The sequence below is a fragment of the Panthera pardus genome, unplaced genomic scaffold (assembly GCF_024362965.1).
Source record: "Panthera pardus isolate Hobbes unplaced genomic scaffold, ASM2436296v1 HiC_scaffold_12, whole genome shotgun sequence".
In the NCBI taxonomy this organism is placed as follows: domain Eukaryota; kingdom Metazoa; phylum Chordata; class Mammalia; order Carnivora; family Felidae; genus Panthera; species Panthera pardus.
The window spans coordinates 54,595,756-54,611,026 of NW_026526677.1; the positions used below are offsets into that span (position 1 = coordinate 54,595,756).

General features: G+C 36.9%; 2 protein-coding genes across 2 annotated transcripts; both read left to right on the forward strand.

Annotated features, from left to right (window-relative positions):
• Positions 1–5,230: 5,230 nt before the first annotated feature.
• LOC109267074 (olfactory receptor 51A7-like) lies at positions 5,231–6,052 on the forward strand. Its single transcript, XM_053899233.1, has one exon. It carries the CDS (start codon positions 5,231–5,233, stop codon positions 6,050–6,052), a length of 822 nt encoding a protein of 273 aa, XP_053755208.1.
• Positions 6,053–14,326: 8,274 nt separating this feature from the next.
• LOC109267109 (olfactory receptor 51A4) lies at positions 14,327–15,271 on the forward strand. The gene has a single exon (XM_019449600.2). It carries the CDS (start codon positions 14,327–14,329, stop codon positions 15,269–15,271), a length of 945 nt encoding a protein of 314 aa, XP_019305145.2.

The following is a 15,271-nucleotide window of genomic DNA, read 5'->3' on the forward strand; positions in this document are numbered from 1 at the left end:
AGCTCAGGTCATGATCTTATGGGGTCATGAGTTCAAATCTCACACTGAGCTATGCACTGTCAGTATAGAGCCTGCTTGGGATTCTCTCTCTCTCTCTCTCTCTCTCTCTCTCTCTCTCTCTCTCCCTCTCTCCCCTTTCCCTGGTATCCCCCCCCCCACCAAGAATAAGTCGATAATCTTAAAAAAATAAATAAAATAGTGCTCTCCAATTCATAGTTTTGACTTTTATTAAATATGCCTATGCTCTCAGGAACTAAAATTGAAATGGACAATGATATGAGCACACATAGAACCAATAAAAAAGACAATAAACACATCCAGTGTTACAAAAATATAAGAAGAATTTAATTCATTCACCTATTTCATTTATTTCAGTATTTGCTTCCTGAGCATTAAAAATATCACTGTCTATGTTATACATCATAGAAAGTTTCCTGTCTTCCCGGTTTCTGTGGGAGTTCTAAATGTCATAACTCTTTATAATGTATATGATTTGCCTCTCTCTCAGGCAAAGATATAAACCCTGACTAAGACCAATTTTCAGGGGTGCATGAGTGGCTCAGTCAGTTAAGCATGTGACTCTTGATTTCGGCTCTGACTCTTGATTTTGGCTCAGGTCATGATCCCAACAGTCATGAGATGGAGCCCTGATTGGGGTCCACACTGGACATGGAGCCTGCTTAGGATTCTCTCCCTCTCTCTCTCTGTCCCCCGCTCATGCCCATGCTCTCTCTCTCTCTCATAAATAAATAAATAAATAAATAAATAAATAAAGCAAGCAAGCCAAGGTGCCTGAGTGGCTCAGTTGGGTAAGCGTTGAACTCTTGATTTTGGCTCAGGTGATGATCTCACAGTCATGAGATTGAGCCCCTGCATCAGGTTCTGCTCTGGGCATAGAGCCTGCTTGAGATTCTTCCTCCTCCCTCTGCTCCTCTCTCCTTCTCATGCTCTCTCTCTAAAACTAAATAAATAAATAAATAAATAAATAAATAAATAAAATTTAAAAGGACTAATTTTCAAAAAAGGTAAAAATAATAGCTCTCACAATGGCATAAAATGAACATCCATTAGAGAACTAATTTAACTTATTTTTAATGAAAGAACCAGGCAAATAATACAAACTGTTCAAAGGAGATCCCATATAAAAGATATATTTATAGATAGGAATGTTGACATTATTTGGCAAATGACTACAAATAGTCTCTTTCACTTTGTGAGACATGCTTACTGACCCTCCACCAGTCAGAATTTATTTGCTGGTCTACCTACCTGAATTACTTTGTTGCTGTTAGTATCTACAACTTACAGAGACTTACAGAGTTGGAAAATAGCTCAAAAGTATTGAAAATACCAAGTCCCTGCATATCAAAATCAGATAACCCATAAGAACATGCTATAAAAATGTAGCTTCCCACGGAAGCACAGGTTTTCCTGTATAGTCTCCCCCATTTTAAATAAAATATAATTTCAGGGGTGCCTGGGTGGCTCAGTCAGTTAAATCTCTGACTTAGGCTCAGGTCATGATCTCACAGTTTGTGAGTTCAAGGCCTGCATTGGGCTCTGTGCTGACAGCTCAGAGCCTGGAGCCTGCTTCTGATACTGTGTGTTCCCTCTCTGTCTGCCCTTCCCTTGCTCACACTCTGTCCTTCTCTCTGTCTCTCAAAAATGAATAAACATTAAAAAATTAAATTAAATTAAATATAATTTCAAAGAAAGATTATTCTTGATTGGGCTTTCATTAGATTTTATCTCATTACTTACACAGATGCAGAAAGAATGATGATATACCAGATGGGCCTTCTTAAGTTTGCAGTGCTAGAGACTTCCATACAGAATCAGATTAGATGTTTAAAAGCTGCTATCATATGCTATATCCAGAATAGGGAGCTATAACCAAGAAGTTGTCTTCACCAAATTACTCCTTCAGGTATGTATACATTTGGGCAGTATTTTCTTCACTCATATCCCCAAAATGTCCCAGTATCCTGTTCTGTCATGGAAGTGATCTCCCTTACCAGTTTTACTGGCTATGCCTATAAACCAAGGAACAGGGTGATTTATTTGAGAGGGCTTTGTCAGCACAGATTTTATACAGTCAAACTTCGTTCACTAAAAGTCACTAGTCATACTTGATTAAATGAGCAACATTTTCAAATATGACATTCTAGGAAAGGACTTGGTTGCATAACCAATCCTCCAAATCATACCTTGGTGAAAAGAGGACAGGATCTTATTGCACCTATGCAAATACACGTAGTATGAAAAGCAAAGACACTCAGTAAGAGTTCCTGAACACTGAGGATTTAATGAGAATCTGTTATAACTTCAAAATGTTTCATTGCATTTTACAAAAGCAGAGTCTACTAGATTATGATTGGTTGGAAATAGCTTAAGAGAAAGAGAAAAATCCTCCTTATATATTCAGAAAATAGAACAAGATGATAACATCAACAATATTCCAAACAACATATTAGGATGCTACCCATCAGTTCAGCCAGTCCTATGCAATGAACTCTTCTGTTGGATCTTGGGTTAGCAGTCTCATGAAATATCGTCTATTGAATGAAAAGAGTTCTGGAAATCACAACTCAACCCGCTGAAAGTTTTAGACCTAAGAGTCTGTCCTTTGAAGTTTGAAGTATTGGGTGCAGGCCTTTTCCACAAGCTCTGACTGGGTCCTTTTATATTGAAGATAAAACTCTGGACTGTTGCTAACTGTAGAGCTTTCATGAATGCATCAGAGTCAAACAAAAACTATTGTTTTAAGATATTGATTTTAGGGGCGCCTGGGTGGCTCAGTCGGTTAAGCGTCCGACTTCGGCTCAGGTCACGATCTCACGGCTCGTGAGTTCGAGCCCCGCATCGGGCTCTGTGCTGACAGCTCAGAGCCTGGAGCCTGTTTCGGATTCTGTGTCTCCCTCTCTCTCTCTGACCCTCCCCCGTTCATGCTCTGTCTCTCTCTGTCTCAAAAGTAAATAGACGTTAAAAAAAATTTTAAAAAAATTTAAAAAGTTAAAAAAAGATATTGATTTTAAGCTAATGGAAGAGTGTTACGTTTATCTTAAAATGCTCATTGTTAATTTTACTTACACCATTCAAATATAAAAAGTCTAATGAGAGCTCATAGTACATATAATGCAACTGACAATTTCACTTTTACAGTGAAAACAATACTCATATATAACATAATAATCATAGGAACTAATACACATACTATACGAAGAAAATGCAAAGACTATACCATGAATGTCAAGTAAAGAGATTCAGTGACTCTAGAGTAGGCCTAGAAATCTCTATGTTTATAAAATTCCACAGTGAAGTCTGAATGCAGTTGCAAACTACCATATTTGAAAATACTAGATGCAAATTTAATGTTCAAAATCTTGTCAGTTTGTAGAAGGAAACACACATAAGTTTAAGGGGGTAAAGTGTAGTGAAGGAGGCAGACACATACAGGCATAGTTATCAGACACTGTGAAACTGTTCTAAGAGTATTCACATGATGCTCTTGATCTTTGAAGCCAGGAGCATATTCTGCCAGAGGGGGCAGAGGAGGCTTAAGGGATGTTTTGCTAAAAGGATTAGTTCATCTCATTTACAGGGGGTTGGATGACTCTCCTGGGTTCTTGAGGTTTCACCTCCAGGGAGTTTTCTTTTTCTCTGGGTACATCCTGCTGAGCTGGAATCCCCAACGCTTTCTGGGCAAATAGGAAAGCAGCAGGGAGGCAGGACTAGACTCTGCAGGTCAGGATGGACTGTTGTGCCTACATAGCAGTGAAATTCTGGTGACTGCATGCCACCTCCATTTCCTCTTTACTCTTCCATGTGGGTACAACCACTTACCAACTTACTGGTAAGTTTCCAAATGTTCATAGCTGCCACTTGCCTTTGTACCAGCTCAAGCAAAAATTTCACACGGTATCTGGCTGGCTGTGGTTTCCAAGTGATTAGGATGGATGCCATTACCCTAACCCTCTAAAAAGTCCAACAATTCTGTAAATGCATGGTAGAAGTCCAGAGTCCTGCTAAATGATAGCAACCAGTCAAGTCTAGGCCAGAATCACTAACCTGGCACAGAGAGAAATTCAGAGACAGGTACTGGAACCTGGCTGGCTGTGGGGTGACATGTTTGCTGAATGGTAGAGTTATTGCCTCACAGGTTAGTATAGGTGTTTCTGGGTGCAGACATGCAAAACTACTGAGTTTTCAGGGGCATCAGTGAGAAGGCTATAGGGACCACTAAGAGTTACTTGCTCTATTGTCTGTCCTAACTCAGCATGCTTCTTTATAGGTTTAAATATCTCTTTACATTTTCTCTCTATATATGAACAGAAAGGGACTGTACAATTCTAACAAAAAACTATGAGTTCACAGATTTTTAAGCAATGGTGTGAAGGTGGGTTTTGTATAAAATTCATTTTATGATTTAATTTATACATATAATTACATTTATAAATTTAATTTATACATACCTCTGCATTGAGGGTATAACTTTTCATTCATTTAGTGCACATCAAAATGGTATCTGCTTATATGAGATTCTGTGAAGCCAGAGGGAAGACAAAGAGCAGCAGTGACCTCACAGACAGCACAACCCCAGATGACAAAAACTTACCAACTAAGTTTCCTTCGAAGACATTTATTGTTGTAGCTCTTTTTTGATTGAGCTCTATAATGTGTTTTGAGATAACTTTTGCATAAAATGTGACATACAGGTCTACCTTCATCCTTTTAGATATGGATGTTAACCCTTGCTAGCCCCGTTTTTTGAAAGAAAACTGTTTTTAAAAATATTCATTTATAACTATAAATGCAATTGTACTAAGTGACATCCTTCTTTGATCCTATATTTCTCCAAACAGGTTTCAAACTTAAAGGCATGACAATCCTTAAAAAGATGGCTATAGAAGCTGTGAAATTTACTGCTTCCTTCTTGTATAATGAGATTAGGAAAAGCATTTAAAATATTTGAAATATCTATCTGATAGCAATTACTGCATATTAATCTATATTCATGTTTCTTTTCATATCCTATCTATATGAGTCCTGCTATTACTCCTACAAGTATATTATAAAATATGTTGTTTTAGTCCAAGAATTCTTATACAAAGAAAAAAAAAGTGCAATCCTAAGATTTCACACCAACATTTTAAAGCATACGCTAACCTATTTAGGCCATTTCAGGAAGTTTCTTCTGAGATTCATATTATGAGCCCCTCACATTCCTGCAATGTCAGTCTTGAACACCTCTGAAATGGAAATCTCTACCTTCTTCCTCATTGGGATCCCAGGCATGGAGCATGCTCACATTTGGGTCTTGATCCCTATTTGCCTCATGTACCTCCTTGCCATCCTGGGGAACTGCACTATCCTCTTTTTCATAAAAACAGAGACCTCTCTGCATGCTCCAATGTATTATTTTCTCTCCATGCTGGCCTTTTCTGACCTGGGACTTTCCATCTCCTCCCTTCCAACCATGCTGAGAATCTTCTTGTTCAATGCCACCGGAATTTCCCCCAATGGCTGCTTTGCCCAAGAGTTTTTCATTCATGGATTCTCAGCTATAGAGTCATCAGTTCTTCTCATCATGTCCATAGATCACTTCATAGCCATCTACAGCTCTCTGAGATACACCTCCATCCTGACCAGTGCCAGAGTCTTTAAAATCGGCCTCATATTTGCTGCATTATGTATCATGTTTGCCCTCCCTTTCCCCTTTATTCTGAAGAGGCTGAAATTCTGTAGGAAAAGCCTTCTATCCCACTCCTACTGCCTCCACCTGGATGTCATGAAGCTGGCCTGTTCTGACAACAGGGTCAACGTTATCTACGGACTCTTTGTGGCTCTTACATCCTTATTGTACTTGGGGTGCATTTCTGTGTCTTACATGTTGATCTTGAAACTTATTCTAGGCATTGCCTCACACAAGGGCCACCTCAAGGTCCTCAACACCTGCATCTCCCACATCTGTGCTGTGTTCATCTTCTATGTGCCTATCGTCACCTTGGCTGCCCTTCATCGCTTTGCCAAAAAATGTTTCCCCAGTCATTAGGGCCATTATAGCTGATATTTTCCTTCTGGTACCCTCTAATGAATCCCACTGTGTACTCAGTGATGAGTCAGCAGATTAGAAATCGGATCCTGGCAAAACTATGTGATAACAAGGTTGATGAGCATTGTCAGCCACAATGAAAACTCAACTCAGCAATTTCTGAACGATTGTAGGAACCTGAAGATAGTAATGACAGAATAGAGACTGAACGCAAAGCTACACTGCCTATACTAAGTAGGCCCTCAAATGTCAAGTTATTGATTGAATTAAGCAGCAACAAAATCTAGATAAGATGTCTTAGGCGTTAGGCGTGGGGTTATAGTCTTCTTATATCTAATTGTCCCACCTCTTTTCTGATTGTTATTTCTCTATGCAACCACCTATCTATCAACCTTAATAGCAGTGCAGTCCTAATTAGGACTTAAAAGATTTTTAAAATATGATTCTAAACAAAAATAGAAAAAAAATAAAATAACATGTCTGTGGCTTTAATTATCACAGGCATAATCAGCAGTGACTAAAATGTGCTGGAAGATTAAGCTCACACACTTACCCACAAAAGAATCAGCAAGTTCTGAATATCTAGTGTGTATGCGTTTGTGTGTGTGTGTGTGTGTGTGTGTGTGTGATCAGCAATTCATATAATCTATTAAAAATTCTCTGCCCTATAGGACTGTGAGATGTGTTTGGAGAGGTAAGCCTCACATACATAAAATAATTTAAATTAAATTCAAAACATAGATAAGCAGATATTTCACTTATTTATATTTTCAATAGTTTGCAATAGACTCCACAAATGACCTCCTTTAAGTGTATATTGGTTAACTATGCTTTACCTAAGTCTGCACAACATTCTTTGTTTACTACTGTTATGATACTAAACAATAGTACTTTTAAATTTTAAATTTAAATCTACATTTTTAAACAGTATTTTAAATTTATTTTAAATTGTCTATATTTTTAATCAATGTATGAGTGACTTAAGAAGCAGAGTTTCATGAGGTGCCTGGGTGGTGCAGTTGGTTGGGCATCTGACTTCAGTTCAGTTCATGATCTCATGGTTCCTGAGTTCAAGCCCCGTGTCTCGTGAGTTCCAGCCCCGTGTCAGGCTCTGTGCTGACAGCTCAGAGCCTGGAGCCTGCTTCAGATTCTGTGTCTCCCTCTCTCTGTACCCCTCCCCCACTCACATTCTGTCTCTCTCTCTCAAAAATAAAGATTAAAAACAATTTTTTAAATAAATTAAAAAAAAAGAAGCAGAGTTTCACTTCTGTCTTTGTCAATACCCAGCAAAGGACCTGGAATATCCTAGTTGTTTGTGTGTTTATTAAACATTTTATGTTAAGAGCAAATTTTCTATTTGACAAAACCCTGCTATGGGATCTAGATGATTTTTCTGTACCTGTAGAAGAGGGAGTGGATTTATAGCCTTAGAAATCACTTTAATAAGAGCTGTATGATAAATCACTAAAATACAAGTATAAATATTTTTATGTCTATCAGCGTTCTTATTTGGAAGTGTGCTTTCACCATTTCCCTTGATTAAGAGAATAAAATAGTTCTAAGTGTTTATGAAGGATGTGCATGCTTGCTCTAGAGGTTCTAGGAAAAGCAGGCTCCTCTCAGATAGCTTGGGAACACTGGTAGCCTTAAGGGGACTAAATCTACACATCCTTTAATGAAAAAGATACAGTTGAATTACTGTTCTGTTAATATACAGAAGAACAACAAATAAGTACATGCAAATACATGTAAATATTTACATACAGAGATACCTGTACATGTGGTTGTAAAGCCTAAACAGGTGGATTTGGCCATCCTTAGATGATTAGGTCAAATGTGAATATGTGCCTTTCATAACTGTATCACTGTGAAAAACCATCAAAACTGCTGTACTTTTCCATTTTTACTGTATTTCATTTGCAATCTACTTTTCATAAACTTTGTAATACTTAAAAAATAACATGGTTCTAATCAATTTTGCAAATATGAATAAAATGTATGATAGTAAATCCAAAGAATCAAATTAAACTATGTCTGGGGAACCCTGTTAATGTGGAACTCACTTATTCTACAAATTAACTAACTGGGACAGAAAGGAAAATAAAAGCTATGTAAATAGTACTTAGACATCATTTTTAAAATGGAGTAATCTGGGTATCATAATCCCAGATTTCAAAATATACTACAAAGTGGTAGTTATCAAAACAGTATGGTACTAGCACAAAAATAGACCCATAGATCAAAGTAACAAAACAAAGAGCCCAGAAATACAACCATACTTATGGGGTCAATTAATACCATAATGAAAGCAAAAATGTACAATGAAAAAAGATAATGTCTTTAACAAATGGGTATTGGGAAAACTGGACAACGATATGCAAAAGAATGTAACTGGCTGCTTTCTTACACCATACACAAAAATAAACTCAAAATGGATTAAGGGTCTAAATGTGAGACATGAAACCAAAAAAACTCCTAGAAGAAAACATAGGCAGTAATTTCTTTGACATCATCTATAGAAACATTTTTCTACATATGTATCCTCATGGCAAAGGAAACAAAAGCAAAATTAAACCGTTAGACCCTAATCCAAAATAAAAAGCTTTTGCACAGTAAAGAAAACTATCAATAAAAAAAAGGAAATGTACTGAATGGGAGAAGATATTTGCAAATGATATGTATTATAAGGGTTTAATAGACAAAACAGATAAAGAACTTATAGAACCCAACACATAAAAACAAATAATCTGATTAAAAATGACCAGAGGAGGGGCGCCTGGGTGGCTCAGTGGGTTAAGGGTCCGACTTCAGCTCAGGTCACGATCTCGCGGTCCGTGAGTTCGAGTCCCGCGTCGGTCTCTGGGCTGATGGCTCAGAGCCTGGAGGCTGCTTCCGATTCTGTGTCTCCCTCTCTCTCTGCCCCTCCCCCGTTCATGCTCTGTCTCTCTCTGTCTCAAAAATAAATAAACGTTAAAAAAAAAAAAATGACCAGAGGACCTGAAGAGACATTTTCCAAAAAAGGCATACAAATGGCCAACAGACATGTGAAAAGATGCTCAACATTACTAATCATCTGGGAAAGGCAAATCACAATTACCACGAGCCTTTACCTTATATCCACCAGAACAGCTAAAATCAAAAAGGCAAGTAATAACAAATGTTAGCAAGGATGCGGAGAAAAAAGAACCCCTGTGCACTGTTGGTGGGGATGTAAATTGGTTACAGCCACTGTGGAAAAAAAAGTATGAAGGTTCCTAAAAAAATTAAAAATAGAATTACCATATATAATCCAGTAATTTCGCTGCTGCATATTTACCCTAAATAAACAAAAACACTAATTTGAAAAGAGATATGCACCCCTATATTTATTGCAACATTATTTGTAATAGCAAAGATAGGGAAGCAATCCAACTGTCCATTAATAGGTCAATGATAAAGAAAAAATATATATATATGTATGTATGTATACAAAAGAATATTACTCAGCTATAAAAAGAATGAGATCTTGTTATTTGTAGCAAGGTATAATGCTAAGTGAAATAAAAAGTCAGTCAGATAAAGACAAACACTCATATATGGAATTTAAGAAACAAAACAAACGACCAAACATTAAAAAGGAGATAAAAACAAACCCAGATTCTTAAATACACAGAACAAACTGGTCACTACCAGAGGAAACAGGAATAAGTGAAATAGGTAAAGGGGATTAAAAGTACGCTTATCTTGATGAGCACTTTCTTTAGAATTTAATTTTTAAGGGGCACCTGGGTGGGTCAGTCAGTTGAGCACCTGGCTTTTGATTTTGGCCCATGTCATAATCCCAGGGTTGTGGATGGAGCCCCCTGTGTCCGGGTCTGTGCTGAGTGTAGAGCCTGCTTAAGATTCTCACTCTCTCTCTCTCTCTCTCACCCTAAAATAATGTTTTTAAAGTGTTGAAAAAATAATTTAATTTTTAAAATGGAGTAATATCAAATATATATAAGATCTCATCAGATCTATAGGATCTCACTAAAAGTTCCCTGCTGAATTTAAACCTAATTCTAATATAAACGAATATATTAATCCACACTCAACTCTGAAAATCAAAAAGCTTGCTTTAGTGAGGTACACACTCCAATACAAGTGACAACAAACCAGATAATATTATCTCAAAAACAAAACATTTAGATATTAAAATGGCACATGGATATGGAGTAAAAGTTATAGGAACCTGCAAGGGGGGTGGCTACAGCATACTTCAGTGCAGGAAAGAGGTCATTAGCACCACTAACTGTCTTCACCTCTCTTTTCTACTTTGTCAGTATTCTGAATGAAGCTAACCCACATGGTATGGTAAGTGGTCACAAGCTGGATAAACAAGCAGTGGGGACACTTCTTACATCTTATCTAATAGAGGAGAGAGAATTCATATTATCATCTCCACTTAGAGATCTAGGGAAGGGGTTGAATACTGCTTTCTTAATATCCTAAAGAGAATGGACACTATATCCACGGAGACAAGTTTAATGCCAATGGCAAAATTAGTCATGTACAAAATTAGTCCTATGCCACTACCTCAAACATTGTGATTACAAATATAAAGTAAGGATTTCTCTTTCTAGAAAAGTTGCTGAAATGGACTGGAATAAACCAAACAAAAACAAATAAATGAAAATGATAGCAAACAAACCCAGTAGATGTCTACTAGAACTGCCAAAGTTGGCAGAATGATATCAGTGAGAAATAATATGTCAAAACCATTACTTAAGGAAAACGATTATTAAAATATACATGAGAAATGAGCTCATATGATGGCCTATAGGGATTGTAGGGGTAGTTCCCAGAAAATACAAACATCATTACACGAGTAATTACAAACCAATGTATTTAGTAACAATCGTGAATCTTAATGAAAAAGTAGTCATCTCTGGAATCTTATGCTTAAGAATAGAGACAGGCATCCAGGTGCATGTTATCTTTTTTAATTTTTTTTTAATGTTTATTTATCCTTAGAGAGAGAGAGAGAGAGAGACAGAACGTGAGTGGGGGAGGGGCAGAGAGAGAGGGAGACACAGAATCCGGAGCAGGCGCCAGGCTCTGAGCTTGTCAGCACAGAGCCCGATGTGGGGCTCGAATCCATGAGCTGTGAGATCATGACCTGAGCCAAAGCCGGAGGCTCAACCCACTGAGTCACCCAGGTGCCCCTAGCTGTATGTTATCTTCACTGACAGCACCTATCCAAGAGTCATGAAACCCTCTTCCTGAATATAACTGAAGTTATATCTTTGTTTTTAACTGTTCTTTCCTAATAAATGAACTTTACCTATATGTTTCCATTGAGGGATTGCTTAAGCTGTCCCATCTGTTTGACATGCATATTTTTATTAACATTTGGTGCATAGAGCCAAGAAACTTCAATTAATCTGTAATGTCTTTTTATTATTAAAAAATGCTTCAAACTTATATGATCAAATGTTAATAACTATGATATATATGCATAATTAATCCTATTGCCTATTAATATTCTATCTTTGAATAATTATATGCGGATAAAACTTTCAAAATAAGATTATATAAATTATGTATGCAAAAATATAAATAATGCCAGCTTACACAGTAAAAGTCCATATGAACAGATGTTAGATTTACCACAATCTATCCTTTTACTTCATAGCAAGCATAGCCAAATGGGAAAGATACTAAAGACAACGAAGTTAAAAACAGTATATGATTTAAGATGCCATGTTTTACAATGCAGTTCATTCATTAATTGATTCAACAAACATCTACTAAGCTACCACATGCCTTTCAACATGCTAGGGACTGGACATATCAAAATAACAATAACAGATGTGATAACTTCTCTGTTGTAGCTTATTAATATTACCATAGAACAAATGGAATCAGTCTCCAAAGTTGGGCAATAAGCCAATAAACATATAACACCATTATTGCAGTTGTGACACACACAATAATAATAAAAACCCAGATGCACTCTGCCATCTCCTTTATGAGAAGGAACTGGAAAGTTGAGATACAAAGCAAGAGTTGAAGATGGAGAATTCCTGACAATATAGCCAAAGGAACTTTCATCCTCTGAGGAGGATGAAAACAATAGGACCTTTGTAAAATAAAGTGACTTTCAAAAAGTTAAAGAGAGGTTATTGTAGAGGGTTATGGTAATACTTTGTTATACTTCCTCTCTTTGATCTACTCAATATTAGCTCTCATCCAAGACTCTGTATTAATGGAGGTGAGTATATATATATATATATATATATATATATATATATATACATTTTTTGCTTCAAGAGAATTTTCTCTGGAATCCTTAAGTATTTTCTTTGTTGAAAGGTCAACAAATGTGAGGTTACATGTTCCATATAATCCCTAGAATTAACTAATAGGCAGTTTAGAGTGAAGAAAATACTATAGAATTCTACCATCCATTTGATCCATAACTCCATAAATATTGATTGGCCATCCCCATTGCATGAAATATGCTTAGTTATCTGGAATCCAGAAGACCTGAGTTCCTACCTTACCTCTACTGTACAATGATCTTGGAGAGACTACTTGACCTCCTTGAGAACATTTTCTTCATCAGTAAAATGAAGATAATAAGTGTACTTGTCATATTTAAAAGATCCAAGGACTCAAAATCATCATCAATAATGAATGAAAATAAGTGGAACAATTTAAATTCTCAACAAATGTTGGCTATTGCTATGAACAAAATGTGAGTGAGAAGAGGTTAAAGGGCTCAGATTTGGGGTTTGTTAAATATTAAGCATAAAGGCTTCTTATAGAGATAGCTCCCTAAGAAGAAATCAGAATTGGAAAAGGAGACAATGAAGTCTATTGGATAAGTTGATTTTAAGGGATATTTAGTTAATGATGTCTAGGAGTAAGGATCTAGAAGGATGGATACAGGCTCTGGAGTTAACCAGAAGGCTAAAAATGTATATCATAAGGTGTTTGTCCTACATCACTTCCTTGAAAGCACTGATTGAACTCACAGCATTTCTGCTTTGACACTTTTCAGAACAAAGGAGTAATATCTGAGCCAAAAACCCAACGGAAGTGTCAGAGGCTTTTCACAGGATTTACCAGGTCTTTACCACTCCTGGTTATTAAAGGCCTCTCTCCAAACAAAATGGCCCTTAATTCAAAGTCTAGATACTTATTTCACTTCTTTGGTATTAACCATCTCTGTGGATTTATTGCATCTGCACAAGTTTATTCTTATTCTCAGAAAAGACTTGTCCTGGTTGGAATTCCCCAAGGGTTCAGTGCCCCTTGGGCAGGTACAAGACTGAGAAAGAGAAAAAGAGGCAAGCCTTTATATATAAGGAAGTGCCTTGGGTAACTTCTGGACTTTGTTGGAATCCTTCAGCTACTCTCAGAAGTGTTCTCCAAAATGTCCGCTTTTTGGTAAGTACTCAGATATCCTCATCTATTTTGTTTTCACTCTTTTTTTTTTTTTTTTTGACAATCAACCACATACAACTTCGTATACAAAAGGAAGAAGACTCCAAAGGCCATATCTCTGGGAAAATTGTCCTTTGGAGACTATGTAAATAGGAAATCATTCTTCAACAGAATTCAGATTCTCTTAAATTGTGATACTCTATCATTATTATCATTCTTCTGTCAACACTACACAAGTGATCACAAATTCCCGGTCAGGAAAACATGAGACATAATACGTCAGTAATCTCTGCAGTAACTGCCCTTACAAATATATACAGGATTTGGAAACAGTGGGAATTTTTAAAAGCATTTTTAAATAACCAACAATTTTCAGATGGCAGGGAATAGAACTAAGGGTAGTTTGTGAAAGAATATTTTTGTGGAATAGGTAGGAAGATACTGGGTTGTGAGATTCTTTTGCCTTCATAGTGTCATTTTAGAAATCATATATTTTACCCAACTTCTTACCTGTAATGTGAAAGCAAGAAATAGGGAATTCCACATTACTTGACTAGAGTTTACTAATATTTTAAAGGGAAAATTAAATTAAATTAATATCTGAATACAAAATGAATTTCTAGTTTTTCTATAGGAAAAATATGGCCAAAAGAAATTTTCTTCATGTATTCTACAGGCAGATTTTAGTCTAAATTGGCATCCACTTCTCACTATATGATAGTCACATAAATATTGTATTCTTCCAAAAGAGAGCTTAAAAAGAGCCAGAAATTTCAACAACTGCATTTTTTTCTAGCAAATTTCCAGATATTCATATTTTACCAACTAAAGAATCTCTGTTTCATTGCAGAGTCCTTTAAATGTATGATGTCCATTATTAATACATCAGATGTTGAAATCACCACCTTCTTCTTGGTTGGGATGCCAGGGCTGGAATATGCACACATCTGGATCTCTATCCCCATATGTAGCATGTATATTTTTGCTATTCTGGGAAACTGCACCATCCTTTTGGTCATCAAGACAGAGCCCTCTTTGCATGAGCCCATGTACTACTTCCTTTCCATGTTAGCCATGTCTGACATGGGCCTGTCCTTCTCTTCTCTACCCACCATGTGGAGGATCTTCTTATTCAATGCCCCTGAAATTTCTGCCAATGCCTGCTTTGCCCAAGAATTCTTCATCCATGGATTTGCAGCAGTGGAATCTTCAGTGCTCTTGATCATGTCGTTTGACCGCTTCCTAGCCATCCACAGCCCTCTGAGATACAGCTCCATTCTTACTCCTATCAGAGTTGTCAAAATAGGAATAGTGATATCCCTTAAGAGTGTCCTCCTAGTGCTACCCTTCCCCTTCACTTTGAGAAGTTTGAAATATTGTAATAAAAGCCAATTATCCCATTCCTACTGTCTCCACCAGGATGTCATGAAGTTGGCCTGCTCTGACAACCGAATTGATGTCATATATGGCTTTTTTGGAGTACTGTGGGTTATGGTAGACTTTATGCTTATTGCTGTGTCTTACTTCCTGATCCTCAAGACTGTACTGGGAATTGCATCCCGAAAGGAGCAGCTCAAGGCCCTCAATACTTGTGTTTCACACATCTGTGCAGTGATCATCTTCTATCTGCCCATCATTAACCTTTCCATTGTCCATCGGTTTGTCCGACATGTCTCACCTCTCTTCAATGTTCTCATGGCAAATGTTCTTTTACTTGTGCCTCCAATGATGAATCCCATTGTGTACTGTGTGAAAACGAGACAGATTAGAGTAAGAGTTGTAGCAAAATTATGTCAGAAGCAGATGTAA